This window comes from Hydra viridissima, unplaced genomic scaffold, assembly GCF_058129835.1.
Source record: "Hydra viridissima isolate aposymbiotic clone 2 unplaced genomic scaffold, HvirCarnegie_v1 scaffold_7, whole genome shotgun sequence".
NCBI classification, from domain to species: Eukaryota; Metazoa; Cnidaria; class Hydrozoa; order Anthoathecata; family Hydridae; genus Hydra; species Hydra viridissima.
Genome location: NW_028324306.1, coordinates 7848865 through 7876291, shown reverse-complemented (window position 1 = coordinate 7876291; position 27427 = coordinate 7848865). Strand labels below are relative to the sequence as shown.

At 27.0% G+C, this 27427-nt stretch overlaps 1 protein-coding gene across 2 annotated transcripts; it reads left to right on the top strand.

The window, feature by feature from the left end:
• Positions 1-264: 264 nt before the first annotated feature.
• LOC145184159 (HEAT repeat-containing protein 1-like) lies at positions 265-27409 on the top strand. Of its 2 annotated transcripts, none has more exons than XM_090093885.1 (25): positions 265-1209; positions 3086-3171; positions 10046-10267; positions 10428-10514; positions 10889-11931; positions 12681-12784; positions 12869-13037; positions 13187-13370; positions 13543-13708; positions 17492-17692; positions 18453-18652; positions 19062-19208; positions 19317-19653; positions 20899-21150; positions 21266-21386; positions 21469-21619; positions 21722-21980; positions 22202-22533; positions 22604-22862; positions 23607-23849; positions 24232-24385; positions 26335-26477; positions 26628-26786; positions 26891-26999; positions 27285-27409. In XM_090093885.1, the coding sequence occupies exons 1-25, from the start codon at positions 358-360 to the stop codon at positions 27371-27373; spliced, it is 6069 nt and encodes a 2022-aa protein (XP_089950011.1). In that variant the 5' UTR covers positions 265-357; the 3' UTR covers positions 27374-27409. The 2 variants fall into 2 exon arrangements, with proteins under 2 accessions (XP_089950011.1, XP_089950010.1); XM_090093884.1 differs by having other exon boundaries at positions 24232-24391.
• The last annotated feature ends 18 nt before the right edge of the window (positions 27410-27427 follow it).

Here is a 27427-nt window from a genome sequence, read left to right as displayed (position 1 = left end):
GCCCCCAATACACGTGGTTTTTTTTAATTAGTTGTACAAATTATTAACTGTTGGTAACTTAAAATCAAACTTAATGATTTTTTAGATCTTTAAAGTATTATTTGAGTATTAACTAACAATAAAAGTTATAATTGATCATATGGATTGCAAAAATTTTTAAATAACGTCTACAAATTATTGTGTTTAATAAAGTCTACAAATTATTGTGTATATAATAGATATTTTGTATATAATCTACAAATTTAAAAGTTTTTGTTTTCCTCTAGAAAATTTTTAGCTGTTTTACCATCTAGAAGAAAGATAGTTAAAAAAAAAGTTGTGTAAAGTTTTTATTATTATGTTTTTAACAGTATAAAAATGTCGTTATCTGATCAACTAAAACGTTTGCAAATTCCTGGACAGGCTGTTATTCAACAGTATTCATCTGCTAAGCATTCTATCTTGTTTGACTCTCAAACATCTGCCACTCTTGATAATGAGACTATCCTAGAGATTGGTGTCACTGGCTTTACTGCTCTCTGTTCCATTGATCCTGTATTTAAGCAGTTTGAAGATCTCTTTAGTAGAAGTGCACTACAAATACAACGCAATATGGAAAGTAAAGAGTTCAACCAAAAATTGAGTAAAAAGCTTGCAAGTTTTCTAATATTTCTGTCACCGTATATCCTTTTGAAACCTTCACATCGTGCACTTGAATGGCTTGTGAGAAGGTTCCAAATTCATATTCATGATAAAAGTTCGTTAATGGCCTGCATATTACCTTATCATGAAACACAATTTTTTGGTAGGATTGTTCAATTATTTGGAGAGCTTCAAAGTGATCAGTTGTGGGTTTTTTTGCAGCCTTGTAGACAAACTGGAATTGGATTTAGTACCAATACTCTTGTTCAACATTGTTTGAAAAATGAAAGCATTCTTCGGTTTGTTCATGATATGACAATCCATTCTGCAGAACTTCTAAAGCAAAATCCAAAATCTGGTTTACATATTATATTTTCATTTCATGCAAGACTCTTTATTTCAGTTATAGATTCTAAGTCGAAAATCAAAGAAAAGTTTTTAACGTTTATTATAACATTGATAACTTCTGGTTTAAAGTCATCTTATAAAGATCCTTTATGCTCCCTGTACATGATAGTTGGATTATTAAGTTTAAAAGTATTTCTAAAAGGAGATGTTACAAAATCTTTGTTTCGAGCTGTTGTTCAGGTGACACTAGTGTTATTATTGCTTAGCAATTCTCTTCTTTTTTTTTTTTTTTTTTTTTAATATTAATTTTTGTAAATAGTGCTCTAACTCCAGGATTGAAAAATTCTGTATGTAGTGTATATATGAAAGTCCACATACTAAAGTAACCACTAGTACTTAAGCATATTTAATTGAAATATTACCAGGGATATTGTAAATTCGTTACTTATCTTTCATAGCAATTCCCTTATAACAAGCATTCATTGTAAGATGCTCTATCAGACCATTTTAGGAACTGTACTGCAGTTTTTATATGTTGGGAATTTGTTAATCATACCATAATATATTTTAGTTTGATGAAGCTCAGTTATTTTTCAAAAAATCCTCAGAAACAACCTATTTAAACAAAATCTTCCTGTTAATACCTTAAAAAATTGGCATAAAATATATTGCCACACTAATTACAGTAAATGAGTTAAATTGGTTTGAAACCTTTAGAAAATATTAAATTGCAGCATAAAAGTATTTTTGAAGTATTTTTGATTTAAGTAAAGGGAAAGTTTGATTTTAAATCAGTATTTGTAATCATATTAGAGATTACAATAAAGTTTTACACTGCAAGATCTGTTTGCTAAAATTGTGTTGTGCTTTTGTTAAGTAGTATCATGCAAAAGCTTTACACTTTTTTTATAAAAAGTAGTTGAGATAAGTTGATTATTTCTCTCAATATTCTGTTTTCTCAATATTTCTTTCTATTAATATTGTTTGCTCTTAACATTCCTTTCTCTTAATATTTCTTTTTCTAAATTTTTCTTTAAATACCTATGCATTAAACTATAAAACCACAAAAGGAACTCTTGTGCTTATAACCTGTTATTAGATAATAAATCGACACATTTCGCTGAGTCTGAATGCTTTTTTTTTTTCTTGAAAAATGATAGGAAGGTTTGGTTAATGTAGGAAGTCAGCTGTTGATATAAGTTTGTTTTCAAGAATGTAAATGTAGCAATTGTTTATAATGAATTTTAAAATCTCCAAACAATAATTCATGAGAAGAACATTCAGTTATCCAATCATCATTATACTTTTCAGCAGCTGCTCTATCCAGGTATGCTCAGTTTTTTCAGTTTAAATCTTTAATGCCCATCTTGTTACTGAAAATTGCTCTTTATCATTTCATTCTGTCTCGAAATATGACAGATGTGCAGAATGTTAAGTCTATCTCTAGCTTTTGTTATTGGTTTTTTATCAGCTGTTTAAAAGCACCAATGTTTACCCAAAGTAATTTGTATTTGAAATACAATTTTTATGATTTCTGCTGAAATCTTTGGTAAGCTCATGATAACTTGATCTTAGATTGGCTCTTAATTGATCAACTGTTTTTGCACTCAGTGACTTTTTAACCTTCTGTTTTATTCCTGATGTTAGGTGATACCTGTCAATTTTAATGTTTTTAGAATATTTCTGATGCAATTATCAGAAATAAATAATCAAATTACAATTTCTATGTTGCTGCTCTTTTAATATTAGGGCCATCCTTCACACATAATATCTGCAACTTTAATTTACTATTTTTTGACTTATTCTTATGTAACTAAACTTTCAGAAATTTCCTTTTCAAACACTTGGTTGGGAAAGAAAATAGAATGGTTATCAATTTAAAACTTTTTTTTTTTTTACAAAATTTTTCATGTTTTAAATTAAAACTTGAAAATAAAAAAATGAATAAACTTGTTGATTGTTAAGAAATCAAAATTTTTTTATTTTAAAGTTTTTCTTTTATTTTATGTAAAAAATTATTTTAAAAAATATTAAGGGTTTTACAACAAAGTAAAAAGCTGAAATTGCATGATGTTTATTAAGATCTCATAAATAATGTTTTGTTAATCTATTTTAGTCATTGCAAACTGGATGGTATGAAGAAGGTTTATTATGTGTTCTTTCTTTGGTTGTACATCAAAAATTAGAAAAGATTAGCTCAGGGTACTTTTAGGTTTTAATGTCTTAAATTTTTGTCACCAAATTTTTTTTTTTTTTTTTTTTTTAATAATATTACTTTTTTTTCAGTCTAAGCTGTTTAATAGTTATGAATATTGTAGTTAGAAGTTCTTGGAGAAATCCTCTTGTTACCTTACATTATTATTGCTATTTTTACTGATTACCTTATTATCAAACTACCCATCACCTTATTACTAAATTAGCCTTCATCTATATACTGCACTGAAGTATTTGCAACTCTAACTAGTTAAACTTTGATATTGCAAATCCTATTTTTGTATAATTGTATAAAAAAGGCAATCAATCTTAGTTGTAAAAAAAAGCAGCAGGTTTAAAAGATTTTCTTTCTAAGTTATTTAAGTAGAGTAGTGCAATTTACATCTCTGAGCCCTTATAACTAATCATCTTTCAATATCAAATGAAGAGTTTCCAATCATGTGGTAAAAAACAAGAGTTAAAAAACAAGTCTAATACAGAAAACTCATCTGAAAATCAGTTCCTTTAAATACTTTGTTTCAATATTATCAACAGTGTAGGAAAAGGCTATAAACTTGCAGCTACTAGCACACCTAGAAAGAGATATTCAAGTACTTGAAAAATTGATTTAAAAATATCAAGTTTTATTCCTTTAAAGAGATATTTGCTTAATTTTTACAAATTAGACTTAATTGAACAGCTTTTTGTTAATTCTTCCAACTGTCTACTTATTTAAGAATTTTGTATAAAAGGCATTAGTGGACATGAGTCTACCAAATGTCTACCTACCTTTTCTTTTTTAGTAATGAAATTAAAATGATATCAGCCATTATTAAAGCTCTTGTCCCAATAAAAGCAACTGTCAAGGTCTTTTGTTGTTGGGATGCATGTTTGTTTACTGCCAATGTTGCCATAACTTTTAGGCTAAAAAAACTTAAAGGTGAAAATTACTTTATCAGTCAAAAATTACTTTTAATTCTCATTCTTTGAATGCAACAAAGAAGAACAAATATGAGTGGGATTCTTCTATATCTTCTGTATCAAGTCTAAATTGGAGCTTGTAACAGTTCCTTCTTCAAAATGATGTTGCAAATTAATATTTGAGTTACTCAATTGACCAGATGTTTCAAATCAAGCTATATCACTATTAGCTTATGAGTCTGAAGTTGAACTTTCTGTTGTTTCTCAAAAATGTATTTAATTCTTCTGAGATTTCATCTGAATCTATATCTTCTCTCTAAAAGTCTGTCAGAGCTCAATAACACTGTAAAAAGAGCTTGTTTGTGGGATTCTGTCAGCAAAAATTCAAAAAGAAATGCAGTTGTTTTAAAAATTGAAAAACAAAAGGTGACTTTTTAATGACTATTAAACTTACCAGTATAGAGTTTGAACATGGTTTTTCTGCAGCTGGACTTCTTGCAACTAAAACAAGATGTTGTTTAAAAGATGAAACTTTGAATGTTCTCTGTTTGCTTAAAACTTGTTTTAGAAATGATAAGGAATAATTACATATCTATATTATTTCTATAAAAAGAAATGAACTTATTTATATTAAGTAAATAATTTTTATAAATTCAATTTGAATGTGTGATTTTATAAATTTTTTGAAAAAGCTCATTGAAACACTCTTGTTAACTAAGAGTGTTTCAATGTGCTAAGAGTGAATCTGAAAATCTAGACAAGTGGTCAGGAAGGAAAAAATAGGGAAGAAGAATGTCAGGATCCTGAAAACTAACGTTGTAAAAGTGGATAACCAATAGACTGTCCCAAAAAAATTGTCTTCTTAATTTTCTGGCTCTCACCCATTACATAGTTTCCTACTAGTTATTTATACACCAACAGCTTATTTGGAGGTATTTTAGAGGTCCCCCAAAGTATCTGAATGTTAGCCTGATAAAAGGCAGTATATGAAGAACAACTGAAATTGCCATTTTCAACATAGAGTTTTAAATAATTGAAGTTTTGCTTGGCTTTTTCTTTACTTAAAAGTTGTGATGTGAGGTTATATTTACTTATTTTACCACAAAAATCCATATCTCTATTTCCTGTTTATATTATATTTATATTAGCAGACAGTCTATTTCTTATATTGAAAATTTAGTTTTTGACATAATATAATAGTTTAACCTTCTAAGATATTGAAATAAGGAGCTGTTTAATGTTGACTATTGAGTTGCTGGCTAAGCAGTTCAAATTGCTGGAAAGCTAGTTACTCGAATGAACCACCATGTGTAGTTGATTGGGCATCTAGTTGAACAGTTAACTGAGGCTCGCCTGCTATCTGGATGTGATTTTATGAAAAAGTTTGATAATTACCATCCTTTGTTAAAATGTACCATGAATGACAGTACACAGCAGGTTATGAATAATTGCTGCCATATTGGCTGAAATCAAATTTACCTACCTGCTAGAATTATCATGTGATTAAGAAACTTAAAGATTTGTATGTGGAGCATACAAAGTTGATGAAAAATAAAACCAGAAACAATGACAAAGATTTGGAAAATCAGGAACAATACAGATGTATTGTTTGACATCAGTAATGCAGTTTCTGAACAGTTATTGAGCATTGAAAAAGATAAACAGTTTCTGAAGATACAGAAAGAATCCAGAAGGCATCAGACAAGTTGACTAGAAGAAGGCAGAAAATGCAGAAAAGCTGAATGTGCTGTACATGAAACAAGCTGACCATTTATTATAAAAGTTACATATGATCAAAAAAGCATCAGTAGTGAAGATGAAGAAACTGAGACAAATAAGACAGATAATAGTGATGGTAAAGAGTAATGCATATAGGTCAATTAACTTGGGAAGGCTAAGTGATGCAAAACAATACTGATGCCTAGCATAGCAGCTACATTAGATCTTACTATTATACAGTAGTGTGCAAAAGTAATATTAGTGTACTAGTTAAGAGATATAAAAATGGCTATAGATAACTACAGAACATCAAGACAGAAATTTGGAAATACAATTAACACAAGATCACTGTAAAAATGGTGTTGAATTAAATGGAATTTTGAGTAAGAATTAAGGTGTTAAGTGCAGTGTAAATACCACAAAATGTTGCCTGCATCAGCATAACTTGTTTGGTTGTCATCCTGTCAAAATACTATTAATATTACTAAATATTCACTTAGCCTTAAACATGGTGGTGGCAATTTAATGGTTTGGGTCTTTCAGTCATGATTGGTGCATTTCATTGCATCAAAGGTATAATAGATCAGAATGTATTTAGATATAATCAAGAATGTTATGTTGTCACATGGAGACAAAATGTCTCATAGTTGAATTTTCCAACAAGACAACAATCCAAAGTACTGTGCAAATTCTATCAAAAATTTTTTCAATTTAAAAAAATTTTAGTTTTGGACTGGCCTTCTCAAAGCTCAGATTTAAATTCATTAGAACATCTGTGATGAAAAAACATGAAAGAATTAGAAATATCTCTTTTTTGAATTTTTTTATTTGTTTATAAACTTTTGCACGATTACATTTTCAATAAAATTTGAATTTCTTCCTTCCTCACAAGTTATAACTTTTTTGAGTAAATAAAATTATGTAGTCACATTAAACGAACAATTGTTAAAAGTTTCATTCATTTTTAGTGAAAAGGCAAAAAGTTATGATGAAAAAACTCAAAACATTTAGCTGTTTAAAAACTCTTGCATGTCACTGTAAGTGTTTGAAAAGCAATCATGATAAGGGCATCTTAAATAAAAGAAGCAAACGAAAGTTCTAAGTCTTCGCCAATGTTAAAAGGTAGTATGCATCACCATCGTCAACATCTTTGTAAGCTGTCAGCACAGGATATCTAACATAAACTTATACCAACTAAATCTTTAGTGCATAGAAAATTTATGCCAGGGATTAATGGCAATCATGTTTTCAAAGTTGGTTGTTTGCCAGTACTAATGACCTTAGCTGTAGATGGCTCAACTAAACTTCTTGGAGTTCCAACATTACCATCAGGAACCGGACAAGACATATTACAGGTAGTTATAAACCAGCCTCAGTCTAGGTAGTCAGGATGTGTTTTGACACAACTTTGAGCAATGCTGGTAGACTCAATAATCTTTGTAATCATCTGAAAGTAAATGTCAGTCATGTTCTTTTGTAGCTTGCATGCAGGCATCATATGCACAAGATATTGCTTTTCTATGTCTTCACCGTCCGCCTTGGACTATCAACTGGTCCTAAGATCCTCTTCTGTAAGTACTTTTGTGAATCCTGGGATAAACTTTGCAATTATGAATCAAATTTGGGTGAGATACCTTTTATTGAGGTATCAGCCAGTTTACGATAATTTATTATGAAATAGCTGACTGAAAAATGTCCATGTGATGAATATCTTGAGTTGCTGCAGCTCACAACAGTGAAACTGCAGTGAGAAGGCTGTGACAAATAAATGGCAAAAGCACTTCATGCACTAAAAACTGAAATTACTATATTCTGAAAATGTAAAACAAATTAAACTTACAGAATGTAAGCTTTTTGGTATTCAAAGATTCAAATCAATACAAGTATGTGAAGCAATACAAAGCCAAAGAAATATGAGCTACTGAGGTTAAGTGGCTCACAAGACATTACTGTTCATCAGCCCAAAAATAGCAACTCTTGCCATATTTTCTACACAATTATCATACAGCAAGAAGCAGATACTTGTGAATGAGATAACAATAGAGGGTGGGAAAACACCTGCTCATTTACATATCTTTCGCATGTTCTTCAATACAGTTGGATTTGATGACACTATTCTTACTGTCCCAGTAATAAAACTGTTATCAAGTCCAAATGTTTTTTGTTTTTTTTTAAATTATAGTGAAAAGATAAAAATCTGTAAAACAATATTTAAACATTTTTAAAATGTGTGGCTAAAACATGTTTATGGTTAGATTTTTAAAATGTGTGTCTAAAACACGTGAATGGTTAGATTTTTAAAATGTGTGGCTAAAACACGTGAATGGTTAGATTTTTAAAATGTGTGGCTAAAACACGTGTATGGTTAGATTTTTAAAATGTGTGGCTAAAACATGTGTATGGTTAGATTTAACACACTTTTGAATAAAAATCTGTTTGATTTAAAGTTTAGTTTAACATTTCATTATGAGTTAATTTTTTTTATCCAACACATCATTTTACAGTTTTCATTGCATATTCTAATTTAACTATAGCTGTTTAAAATAATTATTTAACATAATCATAAAGAAACAATCAACATTATATATATATACCATTAGAATATATATATATATATATATATATATATATATATATATATATATATATATATATATATATATATATATATATATACAGTGCTCGAAGTGGGAAAAAAAAGGTAGCGGGATGGTTTTTAATATTTTCTAATCACCATCCCACCTATCCTAAAATTATAGATTTCGTATTTTGTGTAGATTAAATAAAGGAATTATAAATCCCTAGAGTATCCCTATAGTAAAAAACCTATATTAAAAAAACAACTTGAGGTCCGTTATATTCTTAAGAGATTGTCACCGTAAAATATTGAGTTGAGTTTCACATCAAACGTCATTAAGCAATCAAAAAACAATGATATATTTAAACATTTTATTTTTAAACAAGTCTTATTTTTTTGTATTTACCAATTTTTAAATAATTGAAAAAAAATACCATCACATTGAGGAAAGGATTGGCAAGTTTCAATACTCGAAAAATCTGTCACTTCTTTATTTATTTCAGTGTCATTTTCCAAATTACTTTTAGAACTATCACTGCTTAACTTTCTTTTCCTTCCGCTTGCTAGCCATTTACCCATATATAAAATAAGTAAATTTTTTTAAAATCATAACATTTAATGTTGAGTAAATCTACTGTGTACTATATTTTATTTCACCAAAAAAAACTCTAATGATACTTTATCGAAAAAAAAAAACCAATGTCGCTTTTTGTTGCTTGGTAACTTTTTATTTAAAATACAAAAGAAAAGACACAATGTTTTATAATTATCGATTTAGTTTTTGAAATTTCTACCGCAAATTTTTAAATAACAGCTGAGACTTTAGTTCATTTAAATTCTTTAAAATTGTTTTTACAAGTTAATTTATAGGAGGAAAATAAAATAAAATTTCCATTAATTTATTATGTACCGGGATGGCATCCCACCCCAAAATATGCATAAAAAAAAGAGGTGGGATGGTCTTCAAAATTTAAAAAGGTAACGGGATGGCATCCCGCCCCATCCCGCCTCACTTCGAGCACTGTATATATATATATATATATATATATATATATATATATATATATATATATATAAAACATATATAACACTATGTACCATTAGATTGCTGTGTGAGTACATAGTGTTATATATGTTTACATAGTGTTATATATGTTTTACATATATATATGTAAAACATATATAATACTATGTACCATTAGATTGCTGTGTGAGTACATAGTGTTATATATGTTTACATAGTGTTATATATGTTTTACATATATATATGTAAAACATATATAACACTATGTACCATTAGATTGCTGTGTGAGTACATAGTGTTATATATGTTTACATAGTGTTATATATGTTTTACATATATATATGTAAAACATATATAACACTATGTACCATTAGATTGCTGTGTGAGTGCTGTTTTTTCTTTGTCAGATGGTATAGGTATTTCCTTTGATCAGAATACAGGTTGTAGATTGTTTGATGATGTCAGCTGGAATTCTAAATTTTGAATTAAGTGCTGTTTGCATATTCAAATGTGTAGATTCAAGTTATAAATTTGTTATGTTCATAATTTTTATGTAAAGTAATCATTATTATAAACTTGTTATTTTTTAAGTTTAGTCTGCTGAGTTTAGTAATTTCTTTTTTCTTTAAAATATTTTTAAGGATTTTGAAACTTTTCATTGGTCTTGACTTAACCAGATTGGTACAGGTTTTAAATGGTTTGAATAAAGAGCATGATATTGAAGTGCTTATAAACCTACTAATTCCTGGTATGAGTAAATCTTGCTTTTCATGTGTTGGTGATGAAGGAAGGTTTATTCAGTTATTACATCTTATGATAGATAATCAGATACTTGTTGAAAGACATATTAAGATTGTTGGAAGGTATTTATATTAAATCATTTGTAAAAAATGTTTTGTTTTAGTTTATCAGTGAATGCTTTCATATTGTTAAGTATTTTTTTCTTTTTTTTTTTTTTTTTTTTTCAGTTTGATTTTTCATTTTTCTTGTATTCAGTATTAAAAGAAAAGTTTATACTTTTAGAAAGTTTATTTCAACACTTTTATCATCAGAAGATCAAAGAAAAGACATCCAAAAAGTTCAGAGTTTACTAAGAATAATGGCTAAAAGGTATTTATTGCTGCTAAACATTTTTTCAGTTTATAAAAAAAGATATATTTTTATGTAACATCAAACAAAATGAAAAACACAGTGAGAATAAAGAAAACTGTGATTTTCTTTTTTTGTTAAAGATTTTGTTTGATTTGTTAAAAGACTTTCAGAAACTTTCAAAGATTAAGAAAAAAAACAACTAATATTACAGAGCTTAGGTGTGTTAGAACCTTCTAATTATATTTATTTTTAATCATTATTCATCATGTTTTTATCCTTTTTAAAAGTTTTCTACTGTCATCAGCTAAAATGTTTTATTGAATTTATATTTTTTGTGAGATTTTTTTACCAACGTTTTTAAAAATTTCTATTCTTAAAATTGTTTTCTTTAGATTTAGTGCTGTATTTGATGAGATAATTGCATTATTTTTTAAAGAATCAAATGGAAATCAAAAATGTATTGAAGTCATAAAGCAGCTATCAATGTTTTGCTTGTCTCGCCATAAAGTTGTTGAAAGTGTGGAGTTGCCAATTGTCTTAGGCCTCAACCATCCAGAATCAAGTATAAGAGCTGATGCAGTAAGTCAGTTACTGAAGAATTTTGAATCAATTGATTATGAAGATGATGAAATTGAATTTATGAAAGATGCTATATTAGCTCGACTTAAAGATGATTCTATTGATGTAGTCAACTCTGTATTAAAATATCCTAAGTCTTTGTCTAAGATATTGTCAGGAAATGATTTACAAGATTTATGTATATCTCTTATGAACAAAACTGATCATCATGTCAACAGTGAAATTATAATTATCACAATAGAGAGAATTGGTGTGAAATTATATGAATCAAAATTTATTTACTCACTTTTGAATCACTTGTTTTATGAATTAGCTGGAACAAAAAACACAACTATTTTAGGTTATTTTCAAACAAACAATATTAAATCAAACAATCCAATTCTAATTGGAATTCAGAAAGCTTTAGCTAATGATGAATCACAGAAACTTAACTGTAAATCATGCATTGCAATTTATCACAATCTTATTTCCAGCATAGCACGAGAGATTTCAGAGAGTACTGATGGTATGAATGTTATTCTAAATTTCTGGGAATTCTGCAAAGTTCTACAACCTTATCATGATCTTCAGTTTGTCATCATATTGCTGTTTAATGAAATTCTTTCATGTAAAATGAAGTCATTTGTAGAAGGTTTTGTGACCAAAGCACTTCAGATGAGTTTTAAAAACTTTCTTAAGATGGATTTAAATGAAGAATTTCTTTCTGCACTAAAAAGTTTTGAAAACTGTGATGAAGAAAATACCTATTTGTACAAGTCATTTTATACACATGTGAGACAGAATAAATCAGTGCAAGATTTTTTTCCTTTGTCATTTCTTGTGTTTTGCAAAAATCTGATTGCAGTAGTTCCCAAAGGTAAAGTTTACTACTTTTTTTTTATTCCTATTTCTAGAGGTCTCAAGATTTTATATCACTATTTTATTATAAACTTTGTAATACTAATGTAAAATGTTGATAAAAGTACTGATTTAAAGAACATTTATGAAGTTATATTTGTTAAGTTTTAATAGGCTTATTTACTAAGTTTTATTTAGTCATATTTTACATTTTTTTTGTATCAATGCTATCCAAAATAATTTAACTATAAGCAATAAGCAGATCTAATTCTTATTTTCATATATTGTTATGTGTTTGTATTATTACTATTAACTTTTATTGAAGTTTAAACAAGATTAGTGGGTTATATTAAACAATTTTTTTGTAAATTGAAGTTTGAATCCCTAAAAAAAATTAGATACAATAATCAACTCAACATAAAACTCTTAAGTAGTTAAATGAGGAGCAACAAATTAGCAGGCTTCTTATGCAATAAGGAAAATTTAAGTAGATAATTAATACATTCAATAAAGTTAAGGTTTTATTTAACAATTAAAAATATACTGATAAAAAAATGTATTTAATGAGTACGTGGATAGTTTGATTGAGGTTGATGGTATCTTACGATTTTTATAGTTAACATACATTAAAGTTTTTATGCACTAAACTTTAGAGAACATGCTAACCTATCAACAGCAGAGAGAAATATGCTATTGAATAATAGTTGTTCTAATATTCTCTTAATTTCCGTATTCTTATTTTTAAGACTAGTTTGGATTTTATAATAGGTCACAATACTGAAGCATTATTTAATCTTCTTGCTACACAGTCTGGAAATAAGGAAGCTTCTTTACAAAGATTTTTTCAGCTGATTCTGAATCAGTTTCTAAAGGTAAGGTTTCAGGGCAGTTTAAATTTTAAGAAATTTCAGACAGTTAAATAAAATAATCAAAATATTGTTTTAATTTTTTTTAAGCAAAAATTCATTTCAAAGAATGAACTATTATCATTTTTGTGTGATGTTTGTTTAAATGCGTTGAAAGAAGATGTCAAAGAAGAAATGCTTAAATCAACATTATGTGCACTTCATATTATGACCAATATACTAACCAAAGATGATTATGATTTGATAGTAAAAAACAGAGGTTTTTGTGTGTTCATATTGTTTTGATTAGTTTTTCTTAAAAGACAGTTAACTATTTATTACAGATAACTGCCCCCAGCCCCTTCCCATCCAAATTTGTGGCTTTACATTTGTTTCTATGTGCTAAAGCAAATCTTTTACATTTTTTAGTTATACAAGTTAGTCATGCTCTCTTCTTATGTAAGCATCCAAAAGTCAGACAAGTTGTATTGCAGACCACCATAGTATTGTATGATATATTTAAGGAAGAAAAAAAGGACCCCTGGAATAATGTTCTTTTAAAAGTTCTTGAATCAAAAAAAGAACTAACTATGGATTCCCTTTACATTAAAAGGTTCAATTAACTTTCATTTGGCTTAATTTAAATTTTTTGTACTTCTTTACATGGAACATATTCTAGTAATAAAAGAGTTTTTGCAATTTAGAAAAAGTCATTCTACAAAAAATGAAGGGTAAAAATGAAATTAGATTGATTTAAGATGATTCTTCTAATATTTTATATATAGGATTTTTCAAACCTTATTTTACTCAAAAAAGATGAATGATTTTGCAAGCTTGATAAAAAAGACTTCTTTCAAGCCAACTGTCAACTTCATTACAAAGAATCTTATCACTTACCCTTCAATTTTACAATTAAATATTCTAAAAGTTTTGGAAAATGTTAATTCTAAGGTAAATTTTTTTAAATTACTATAGTTCTTAAATGTTTTAGGCGTTAAAGCACAGTAGTTTCCTATGCACTTGTGACTTAAATTATATAATTCAGATTGACTTTGCATTTCACATGTTGTGAGGACTTTATAATGAAATCTCAAAGTTATTTACATAGTACAATTTATGTAGGAATGATGTAGATTTTTGTGACTAGCTGCATCTATTACATAAATGTATAATTTTTACTTTTGTTAGATTTTTTATTTTTTCTGATTTTTCTTTTTGAATTAAATCTTTAAGATTTTTTATCTCATTAAAATGAACAGTTTTAACTTAAGATCTTTCCTATTCTTTAATTTTTTTCCCTGTTTTTTCACTCCACACTTTTGTATAACACATCTTGCTTATGCCATTTTCTATTACTGTTCAGTATTTTTTTATGCAAACTGAGAAATTATCAAAGACTGCTATATGAAAGGATGTACAAAGTTAATTTTCTGAATTTGCTAGTGAAGGCCATTAGATAATTTTCACTAAATACTCATTTTGTTAAAATGCATCAAATCACTGTTGTATTTAAAGCACATTTTCATACAAATAATTTTACTAAAAATATTTGACCAAAATAAAAAGTAATTATTATTTACTAGCGGGTGTTCCTGGGAAAATTAAAACTGACTATTTCTGGTATTGTGGGAAATAGTGTCCAGAACCCAGGAAAAGCATGTCATTTTTCCTGCAATTTCTTTTTCGAAATTCAAAGCTTTTTTTAGCAAATAAAAGAGTTGTTTAAGTATTTTTTGTAACTTTTGAAATTTGACTTTAAAATTGCTTTTCAAATGTTGTAAATTCTATGGGTTTGAAATTTGACTTTAAAACTGCTTTCAAATGTTGTAAATTCTATGGTTTTGAAATTTGACTTTAAAACTGCTTTCAAATGTTGTAAATTCTATGGTTTGGAGCCATTTTGATCTCCAGAAAAAAAAAAAAAACTATTGTGTCCTAAACTATTATTATAGAAAGGTTCTACAATTGAATTGAGCAGACATTTAGAAAAAGTGTATAATATTTTTTGCAGAAAAAGTATGAAGATGAGCCACCAAATAAAAAAGATTGAATTCAATTAAATTTTGATTCTATCATAAAGAAAATATGGTTTGAAGAAAAAAGGTTGGCTTATTTTGCAACTTTATATGGATTTTCTATAAGAGGAATAATAAAATCTGATAAAATTTGTAAATTGCTTGAAAAAGCTCAAACAGATGTCATAAATTCTATATGTGATTATTATAAGGAGATACTTGAAATAAAAAAAAATGGATTCAACTTTGATGTATGTTTAGATAAATACATCAAACATGGCAGATGATTAATGAATATAAATCTTCATTTCAGTGGAGGGTCCTAATCTTCTTCCTGAGCTTCGTAAGGTTTTAGTTGAGGTTAGAAAAATTGTTGCAGCTTTTAAAAGATTACCTTTAAAAACTGACACTTAAAAACATTCTAAAGATGAATTTGGGTAAGAGCTTAAATTTTATGTTAACCACGATTCAAAGTTTCATTAAAATTAAAAAAGTAGTTACTAAATTTCTTGTGAATTTTGGATTAGAAAAACTAATGATATCTGATGATGAACTTAAAGTGATGGAAAATTTACCAACGCCTTGAACCAATTGTCTTAGGTTGTGAAATCATTAGATTGATATGATAGAAAGGAAGCTAAAGATAAAAGTTTAAGACTGCTGAAGACAAATTAAAATTTGTGGTTAAGGAATTTGATGCTCAAGAAAATTATTTAGCAAAAAAATCAAGTTCCTTCCAAAATGAGTTGGATGATAAATTTAGCACAAAAAAAAGTATCTAATGGGCTTTTTTATATATATCCAAGTTGATAGTAACAATGGCATTATTACTTCAGATGAGTCATCTGAAGTAATAATGGCTGAATGATTAAAAAAGTATGTAAAAAAGAAAAAAAAAAACATTGAAGTTTATTGTAATAACTGAACCCTACATAAAGAATTCAATTTGTTTGAAGTTACTCCCTTCTTAGTTCCTCTGGGAATAGAAAAAGTTCAGGAACTTGTACCCCCTATTAGTAATACTTTTGTTAACCTGAAACCTCATATAAAAAACTTAATTATAAAGTGAAAAAAAAAATTCATTAAAAAAAATCATGATGTAATCTATTAAAACTTATTGTCTATAAAGAAATCCACAATATATTATTCAGCCAGCTATACCTTTTTATTTATTTAATGTCTGATAAAGAGATAAATTTTTTCTTGGTCATTTTTTCAAATGCAGAATCTTATGCAGAAGTATATTTTCCAAACAAATGAAAAGATTTTTTTAATGATAAACAAATATTATATCTAAAAATGTTTTTAAGTCTTTTTCTACAATAAGCTTAGTATTTGGTTTTCTTAAAAAAGAATAAACCAATTCTGATTAGTTCAAATGTAACAAAGAACTATCAAATACCTTATCAATGAAATCTTAATCACTTGTTAGTAAAAGGCTTTTTTTTATTGTAAAATCTTTTTAATTTTGTTACTTTGATGCTCACATGAAAAGCATAATCAAAACCAGCAGAAAATTGATACTTACAAGCAGCTATCACCCATTTTGTGTTTTGTACAAGGGATGTTGTGGGTCCATGCTGTGATTTCATACATCTAAATTGTTCCAAAAGAAATTGGGAATCATTTGATTTTTCATCTTACTTTGGAGATTGGATCTTTTTTTTGTAATTTCATTTAAAACTTCATGCGAGTTTTGGCTGAATTTTAACCTTTTAAGTTATTAAAAAAATATTTTCATTTTTAAATATTTTTTTTTATACCTGATTGGTGTTTGTGGCAGAAATGATAGGTTCCAGCATTCACCAACTGCAAAGTAATAGCCAACTTAAGAAAGGATTTGTTAGCATGAGTTACAAAATTCTTGTAAAATGTTTTTCATTCATCAATAAATTTGAAATTTTTAGCTTGAAAATTAGTTGTCACTTTTTTAATTACATTTGTATAAAGAACACAATTACAAACCAAATTAACAGCTTCAAAGAGCTGCAAGTTGTAAACCAGTCTATTGTTTGAATGTAAATCTTTATTTAATTTCTAAAAGTGAAAAACTTGTGGTAAACACAAAATGTACTTATTTAAAAAAATTGTCATTTAACTCTCCTTAAAATCTTTTCTCATAATGTAAATAAATCTATCTTCTTGTCAAGATACTACTGTCACATTTTTTATGTAACTCTTTGTCTGAATAAGTCAGAAAAAGAAGTTGTATTGTCTTTTTTTTAGAATAATATTTTGAAATAGTGTTTTGTATAATATTTGAGTAATAATTAAAAATTGTACAAACTTGAACAAAAGTAATTAATAACTGAAATTTAATTAATTTAGCTATTTTATTTATCTAATCAAATCAAAAATTTTAAAGAGAATTAAAACAAAAACATTGCATAATTATCATACATAATCAGATTAAAAAAATACCAAACAATACAAAAAATTGTCAGATTTGCCAAAATAAAAAGTTGTTTGAGGAATCACAATTTCTCATTTATTTAGTTTTCCACAAAATTAGTAACACAACAATAAATGAGCTTCAACTAAGAATGGCCTCAGTTAGCTAAGTCAGAAAATTTTGCACATCCTTTAATTTAGTAGTCCTTTGATACTATCTATATACTTTCATAATAGATTTTTTCTTTAAGCAATCCTATAAGATTCCAAAAAAGTAATGTTGTTAGGGATATCTTCCAAAATGTCATCAAAGTTCTATTTTTTATAGGATTGTATTGAAGATTATCTTAATGTTCTTTCAATGGTATTGAAAACTGAAGAGCTCACTGATTGTCAAGTGGAAATTATAAAATGTATTTTAAGTCATATCAAGCCTAAGTTGATCAATGAAAATAAAAACATTCTGACTTTATTTTGTAAATGTTTGAGTACAAGTAATGAACTATTGCAAAATGTGACGTGTGAAATGGTATGTCATTAATACCATCATAATCTTTTATTAATATCATTATTATTATTATTATTATTATTATTATTACTATTATTATTATTACTATTATTATTATTACTATTATTATTATTATTATTATTATTATTATTATTATTATTATTATTATTACTATTATTATTATTACTATTATTATTATTATTATTATTATTATTATTATTATTATTATTATTATTATTATCATTATTATTATTATTATTATTATTATTATTATTATTATTATTATTATTATTATTATTATTATTATTATTATTATTATTATTAATTGTTATTATTATTATTATTATTATTATTATTATTATTATTATTATTATTAATTGTTATTATTATTATTATTATTATTATTATTATTATTATTATTATTATTATTATTATTATTATTATTATTATTATTATTATTAATTGTTATTATTATTATTATCATTTATTTTTATTAACATTTTTTTATTAACATTTATTATTTGTTATTATTGTTGTTGTTATCATCATTTCTATTATCATTACAGCTACTTCTTATACTTCTTAAAGAAAAATGACTTTTTTTTAATTTTGTGAGATTTTGTGTTTAGACTGACTTTTTGCATTGACATTAAAATTTGGCTTTCTTTATATTATTGCAGCTTTATAATTTTAATTGTTGGCAATATTTTCTTTCTGGAAAAACTTTGTGCTTTATTCTAAAATTGTAAAAAAGAAAAAATTTTTTTAAATAACATTTTAGGTAAGTGAGAATTTCTATAGTCAGCTCAGTTCTGAAAACCGTCGAATGCTGCTAAAAGAGCTCTTCCAAATTACTCTTTCTTCAGCAAAACTTTCTACAGTGACAAAGATGAGAGTTATTCTAAAATCAATCAATATTAATGCAAGTGATATACATGAACTGTTGGAAAAATTCTGTCATGATTTTGACCAACAAAAAATGTTTGTTTGGAATTTTTATTATTTTTCAGCTATTAATGTTGTAATTCTTTGTTGTAGTTATTTATATTGTATTCATTTGCTATAGTTACTTATGTTGTAACTATGTGCTGTAGTTATTTATGTTGTAATTAATAGTTGTAGTTATTTATGTTGTAATTATTTGTTGTACTTATGTTGTAATGATTAGTTGTAATTTTTGTTGTAATTATGTTGTAATTATTTTTTGTAGTTATTTATGTTGTAGTTGTTTGTTGTACTTATGTTGCAATGATTTGTTATAAAATTTGTAAGCTTCCAATTCATTTATTGGTTGTTATTTTTATTGGTTATGATAATGATTTGGTTTATTAATAGTTTAAAATGTGGATAAAGAAGCCATTTTAAATTGTATTTATACTTCTAATTTTAGGACAAATTTCATAGGAGACTCTTTTGATACATTCACTAAATCATTATCTTGGAGACAACTTGTAGAATTATTAGAGTCAGTTTCTTGTAAAAAGAAATTTGATCAACCTGAGATACTTATTACACCATTGTTTAACATATTGAGCAGGTAGGCAGCCTTTTGTTTTTCGTAAAAAAAAAAAAAATTCTATATTACAAAATCTTAAAACAATTTAATCAGAAATTTTTTGTTATTATAAATTTTCTTTTGTTTTAGATGTTTGTTAATCAAAGATGCATCTGTTGAATTTGTAAAACAGCTCATTCTAACCATATTTGTTTGTATTCTTGAACAAGGTGTTCTAAGTATATCACCTGATCTATTTAAAATAGATCTAATCATACAGTGTTTACAAGAGACTTCAGATTTTCAAACAACCCAGCACTGTTTGATATTGCTTGGAAAATCTTCTCAGCATTATCCTTCTCAAGTTCTTCACAATATAATGCATATATTTACATTTATGGGTGGTACAATGCTAAAGATTGACAATGAGCATACATTCAGGTTGATTGAAAACACAATTGATGCAATTGTTCCAATGCTAGTGCAGGTATCATTTGTTTATTATAAATACTTATATAATACTTAATACTCAAACTCATAAATACTAATAAAGTGGCAAATTCTGATCAAAGTTCACAAATTATGTTGAAATTTTCTTTTAATCTTTCGCTTAGATTTTTATAAACTACCAACTAATTTACTAGTAGAAAATTTAAAATATAATTCCTAAGGTTTTAATATCTGCCATTTTGGACTAGAAAAAATTAAAGTAAGGCACTTTTAAAGTAAGGGTATATTGATAAAATGATATTATCTTATTTAAGTGTAGCAGTTTTTTTAAAATAAAACAATTTGGATCTATGCAACTGAAAAACAAATTTGTCATATTCCATATGCCAAACAGCTCCATATGAAATTATGTAAAGAGGTTTTATAGATGGTTAAAAGTTTACACTGTTGAAAGTATACACTGTCCTCCAAAACTATGAGAACTATAAAAGAAAATGTCTTCATGAAACAAAAGTGTTTAAAAAAAATATTTAAAATGTTAAACAATTTTAACTTAAAAACTTTTATTTTTTATTATTTTGTTATTTTAACTAATATTTGCTATCAACTGTGAAATACATTATTGTCTTGTTTTCACTTGTATGGCTCTGTTTAAGCTGGTTTTTTTTTTTTTATATGAATAAAAGACTGTAAAAATAGTAACAATTCAAAAGAAAAGGAATTTTTATTTTAATATTTGAAGAGTATTTTTCTGTAGATTGTATTTTTAATCTATATGCAACACTGTAAGAAAATATTTGTTTCTCCACATTAAAAGGATGTATATACAATTTTTGCTTCTTCACATTAAAGAATGTGTATAAAATATTTGCAACATTTGGCAAAGTAGTACTTTCAGTGCTGTGAAGTAGATAAGTGCATGGCAAAATGGCTAACTATCTCAATGAAATACGGTTCTTTTTCTGGTTCATTATTTTCATCACTTAAAATTTTTAAGGTATTTTTTAAATGTAACAAGTTTTGTTTTTGATGATGTTAAAAAATTATGAGATCTAAGTCTCTGACAAAGTCTTGTTTGAGTTTTTTAAATCTTTTAAGTATTTTGTTTACTAAGTTGTAATTTAGTTTATAGCTGTTAATAGTTACAGGTAATACTTTTGATATTCTTTCTCATTATGGTTTATGTCTTACAGGATTCAAAAATGAAGGCAATGTTTTTTATTACTAATATCTTTCAAATATAAAACATTATCTTTTTGAAATGCAAAAACTATAACTATAGAAACCAGCTGATGTAGCTGAGTCAAGAAAGCGTGCATCTCCAGCGAATATTGATGGAATTGTTTTGTTCATTTTGGAAACATTTATTGATTCAGCACCACATTGTCCAGAACACCGTAGACAGCATATCTTTTCACACTTAATAAAAGTTTTAAATGAAAGTTACACTCTTCATACAGCCATGGTTTTATTGATCAAAAAAACAGTACAACATGCTCAAGAATTAGAAGTTGTGGCAGATGATAATTTTAAGGTACTTAAATGTAAAAAATTATATAACTAGTTTAAAACGTAGTTTTTATTAACATTATTTACTTCTATTGAGTTTTCTCTTAGAAAGTACTGTATTATTTTTTTTGTTTTATTAGGAAATGCAAGCAGCATCAATTACTCTAGATTTTTGTAAAGATTTTTTCATGGTTTACCCATCCAATATACAACTTAATGCTCTACACCAAATTATTGCGTATTTAAAAGCACCAAATGAGGGTAGGATTAACATGTTATTTTAATATGAATTTAATCATGTAAAAATTAATTTTAATTAGAAAAATCTAAAAATATTTTTTAGAGGAAAAAGTTAAAAAATCAAAAAATGGAAACAAGCAACTAAAATTATTAACCTATGCTGTAATAAAATTTGTTACGGAAGTATTAGCAAGTGATAACATGCAAGAACTGTATGATGAAGAAAATTGTAAATCTACACCATTTGTAATTAAGTAAGTCTATACTATTGTATTAAGTGTAGTAAGATATAGCCTAGAAGATAAATTACTTAAAATCAAAAAACAAATTTTAAAGCATTTGAATATTTTTTCTAGATTGCTTGAAGAACTCCTTTCATATGCTGAGGCTCTTAGCAAAAAGAATCATGAAACACAGAGAGATAAAAAATATTTAAATAACCTAGTTCAGAAGGTTTATGATGCAGTTGGTCTTTTGTACAAGATTTTGCCATTTGATCCATTTGTGATGGTTATATCTGGTTTGATGCACAAAGAGAGCTTATTAATTCGTAAAAAGTCTTTGGAAATGCTATGCACTAAACTTTTAGAAGTTGAAACTCTACAGAAAGAACAAGTATATTTGTATCTTTCAATTAAATTAATTTTTTTTTTAAATTCTGAAAAAAAATATGAAAAACAAAGTTTTCATGTTTGTTTTTTTAACTTATATACATCTTATTTTATAACTTATATCTTATCTTGTAAATTATGAAAAAATGATCAGTTATATGTAAACCATAAGTTTTATATAATTGAAAAGTTAAATTGTTTTGTGTTGTTTTGTTTAAATTATAGGAGAAACCTCTTTTGGACCTCTACTCAACAATTGTTTTGTTAGTTCAACATAAATCAGATGATCTAGAAAGTCCTGTTAACAAACAACTCATGTTATATGCCATGAAGCTCTTGGCTGTACATTTGTGTATGAAAAATAAGGAGATATTTTTGAAATCAGTTCCAATCATTACACAAATATACAGTCTTGAAACAACAAATAACTTGGTTGCAGTTAATGCAATACTGTGTGTTGCTGAATTTTCTTCTCATCTAAAGGCTGCTATGTTACCTTATTTGTCAATATTCTTTAAACCAATACTTGAAAAGATTAAGATGGAGGGAGAATATCAGTAAGTTGTTGGTACATATTGTTCTTTGAAAAGTTGTTGTTTTGTTTACTATTAGTTTATGTTTTTTTAGGAGCAATGACTTAACATTAATTGGCTGTACAACTGCAGTTCAAAAAATTATTGGCTCTATGGCTGAATTTATGAGTCCATTTGTGCCAAAAATACTTGAAACAATTTCTATTGCTGAACATCTAGCTGAAAAACTTTCCTGTTCTCAATTGATGGTAAAAGTAAATGATTTGAAAGAACATTGTGGAAATCTAATTTCTCCGCGTGTCTTATTTCCTGCTATACAATCTTGGTTTATTGAAAATATAATTTCAAACAAGGTTAGATTCACCAAAAAGTGTTTTTTTTTAAACAGGGGTTTGGTGTTAGTGATTTAGCTAAATCTAAATCAAATCTTTAAGCAAGCATAGGAAAAAGTCTTTAATTCAGCGGTATAGCATGCAGACCTTGCTGTAAGAATAAAGTTAGAAGCTTTTTAAGTGAAATTATTCCAAATTTATGGAAAAATGTGTTGATTGTAAAAATTTACTGAACAGTGGATAAAAGTATGTCCGCAAAAAACTATCTGTATGTAAATTTGGCAGCTGTAAACCTTTAGGTTGAAAAATGATTCTTTAATGCAGAATAGTAATATGTTTTCAAAAGTAAACTATGTTAAAAAGAGTTTCACTATTTATCAATCAGTGCTTTTTTTACAGATGATGAACAGAGTTAAGTTATCAAAATTATTCTGATGATCAAGCAACCACTTTATAAATAGGAAAAATAGGAAAATAATCTTTATAACCTTCTTAAAAACCAACTTTGGAATTGAAGTTTTTGTTACATTTGTTTTATTTGTTATTGATGGAAGTGTTTAAAAATAAGTTGCTGGGAACCTGATGTGTGCTAAGATTTATTGTATACATCTTTTAGAAAATACAATTGCTACAGGCCTAATAAATAGTTTAATGGAAGAATTCATTCTTGGATTGAATCCAAGAGCCTAATATAGATGTATGTATTTGATTATATAAATTTATGATTATTATGCATATGTATCTGTTTTATTTTACATCTTTTAGAACCTTGTTTCCAGTATTATTGATGTATTAAGACACAGCTTTGCTGTCATTTCTAAGTCTGATGCAAACACAAACTTTCAAGGCACAATTTTGAAAATTTTGAAAGTGCTATTAAATGTTCGTAGTTCAGATATTTCCTGTGATGAAGTTGTTTCTTTGATTATTGAAAAGAAATCTATTGCAGCATACTGTGAATTAGTTCTAAAATTGTCAGAGAATACTTTAAGACCAATGTATTTAGAGGTAATAATCTTTTTTGTTATAAAAATTATATTGTATCAGTTATTATAAAAATTAAATTGAATGTTAAACTGATATGATTTGACTTTTAAAATCTCAAACTAAAAAAAATATTAAGGTATTTATTTAATAATAAAGGTAATTGAATAATTTGGCTCAAGATATAAAAAATATTTGATTCTATACCTGTTCATTTTATTTCACCTTTACATTTTACTAATTTCTAAGATTAAACATTTGAAACAATGTTTTTTTGCCAAAAATATTTTTCTTGTTTGCTTTTGTAAAGGAGTTTATTATTTCCTTGGGAAACAAGAAATCAGATTCTATTAGTTCATTGTTCTTTAAAGTAGCTTCATTCAATGTTAATATTGTTTTTTTTTAGATTTATAGTTGGGCTTGTGAAGATATGGGGCGATTATGCACATTTTTCCGTCTTGCTGTTGAATTGTCAAAAACTTTAAAAAGTTTGTTTCTCATCTTTTTTGGTCATACCATGAAGAAGTGTACAGAGTTACTTGTTACTTTAAATACAAAAAGTACTGGTAAAACTTTTTAACTTATTTTTGTATTCAATCTAAAGTTGTGAATACTATGTCACTATAAATATTCTGAATGTCTATGTCTTTCTGAAAGCGGTAAACTAATAAATAAAATTGATATATATATGGGTGATATATATTTCATATCTTTTTTGATATAATTAGAAGTTTAAGTTCTGAGAAATAATTTTCATTTTTCAGAAAAGTCTCTGTTAACAATAAAGAGAATTTAATGTTTATATAATAGTTTTATTACATATTCGTAGCCATGTTGTTTACAAAACAAAAAAAAAGCAGTGACTTAATGAGAGTTTTAAAATATAAAGACAAAAGTTTCTTGAAATTTCATATTTTTGATGCACAATATGTACTTAGGTGTCACAAAATATGTGCTTTGCAAGAGTTTAGCAACCCCATAAAAATCGTATTATTTTTCAAAGAAATGGACTTTCTTTTTAATCTACAATTAACTAGCTTGAATATAAAAAACTTGAAAAGTGAAAAGTGTGTTAATAGTTTACATTTTGTGTAAAAGTCCTTATTTTCTAAGCAAGAAGCAATATAACAAGACATTAAATATATTAGCTTCTAACAGTAGTTAACTGTGATTTCTTCTATCCAGACTTAATAATATTGCTTAATAATGTTGCAGGTTAATAATATCAATGCGGTCTTGCAGGCTTGTAAGCTTTCTATCTATTACTCTGTCCTTCATGTAGTCTCAATAATTTTCAATAACATTTAAATCTGGTGAGTTACTAGGCTATCCAGTGAGCAGCTGAGAAGACTGTTGTTGTAACCATTAAGTGACAAATGGGAAGTTGCCCTATCTTGCTACAAGTAAGTATCATTTTTTTATCACCATAAATTGTGGCACCTTTTCTTGAACGATTTTAAGATATCTATTGTGATTGATTTTTTCATCTTTGGGTAAAAAATAGACGCCACATTGTCCAGTAGAGCTTATGGCGCCCCATATCATAACGGATTGAGAATGTTTCATAGTTGGGCTAGAGTATTTAGGATCATATTGCTTGTCTTCAGGACGTCTCACAATATTGAATGATTTGAATTTGCAATAGTCGGCTTAATAGAAATTATTACATTATTTCAATTTTAATATCGCTTACAGAATGATATGTCATTGATATTCTTCTTCGACAAAACTTTTCACAGGTCGGTAGCACTTCAAATGAAACTGTTTTGTTAACCGGCATCATAGTTGATGCTTGTGGATACGAAGTAACATCAGGGAGACTAGCTTGTATCTCCTTTCAAGTTCCAAATGGCTTTTACTCTACATGTTAATGAATATGGAGATCAGTTTGTGGAGATATGATCTTTGGCCTTCTTTTCCTTGCAGTAGATAATCACCAACCTCATTAATTCTGGACATAGCTTTAGACACTATTGACTTACTTACACCAATAGTTCTTGCAATAAAGTTAAGAGAACGACCAGCACTACGCAAAAGATTTGGCTTCGTTTTTCTAATGTGTCATGTCTTTCGTTTCACCCATTAGTCACGTAAACATTGGACAGAATCCAATATTCAACTTTTTATTCGGAGAACACAATTACAATAGTTTGCTATATTATAGTGGTTGAATTATGTTTATGTAAGCTACTTTATATAAAATGAACTGCATTAATACTCCGTTGAAATCTGTTGACCACATATAATCTTGCTTTTCTTGAATTCTATGACGGTTGCTAAACTTTTGCACAACACAGTATGTAAAGAACATTCGATATCACTTTTTTTCGGTGTAAGGAACTCAAAGATATCATTTATATAGATGTATTTCAGTTAACATTCGATTTCTTTGTTTTAATTTAAAAAAAAAACAACAAAAGATGAAAAATACGCAATAAAAATTATAAAAACTAATTAACACCTAATTTGATTGAGGTTCAAATGGAAATAATTAACACCTTTGATTTAGGTTCAAATGCAAACAATTTGAAAAATGACAAAGAACTATTAACAGCTATTCTTGACGTTTTATCAAATGTGTTTAAATATGACAATCAAGGTTTTGTCAATAAAGAAAGATTTGAATCTATTATGCAACCACTTGTTGATCAAGTTTGTTTACAATTTTACTTTTTTTACGTACTTTTAATTTACCCGCTTTTTTATATTTACCCGCGGACCTTTTATTTACGTTTTCTTATTTACAAACTTATACTATTTAATAATATTAATATAACAAACATACATTTTTCATTTATTAAGCTGGAAAATCAGCTGTTTACTGATGACGCTTTTACGTTATTTGTTGGAGAACATCTTCTTCCCTGCTTAGTAAACTTTGCTTCTGCAGTCAACGACAGTACTTGTTGGAAACCACTCAACCATCAAATCTTGCTTAAAACAAAGAATTCTCAGCCAAACGTACCTCCCATGTTTCTTCTACTATTGAAATTTTTACCTTTAAAGATATTTAAACATTTTTTGCAACTATATTTTATTTTATTTTTATTGAACTTACGCTGTAGATCCGTTTAGCAGCGCTTCAAGTAATCGAGAATATTTACAGTCGAATGGGCGAGAGTTACATGATACTTGTTCCAGAAACTATACCCTTTTTGGCGGAAGTTCTGGAAGGTAAATTATGTTTATACATACTTTTAGGCATGTTGTTTGTTTGTTTGTTTTTTTCGGCTACATGAAAAATATTTCATAAGGTAGTTAGTAGGGATTAATCATAACGTATATTTATGAGGTATTTCAAAACAATAGACTCCAAGAGTGTAAGGAATGTTTTAACTGAAAATTAAGTCTACGCGTCAACTAATAGCTGAATGATGTTTTACAACAAAAATTGTAATTGATATTTGTAACATCGTAGAAACATGTCACTTAAATTGATCATTTAAGATGTTTTTTTAGATGATTCTTTTGAAGTTGAGGAGCAGTGTCAGAAGGTTATCAAGCAGATTGAAACCATCACTGGAGAATCTCTGCAAAAATATTTTTGAACTCAACTCTGAAATAGTCATGTTGTCGCCCGAAAATCGTCTTCGTTTTAAATC

Excerpts from the sequence above, each read along its gene's own strand:
- LOC145184159 (XM_090093884.1), top strand. The coding sequence starts at position 358 with ATGTCGTTATCTGATCAACTAAAACGTTTGCAAATTCCTGGACAGGCT. Across the intron at positions 1,210-3,085 it reads TGTTTCGAGCTGTTGTTCAG|TCATTGCAAACTGGATGGTA; the intron begins GTGACACTAGTG and ends AATCTATTTTAG. Across the intron at positions 22,534-22,603 it reads AAGATGGAGGGAGAATATCA|GAGCAATGACTTAACATTAA; the intron begins GTAAGTTGTTGG and ends ATGTTTTTTTAG.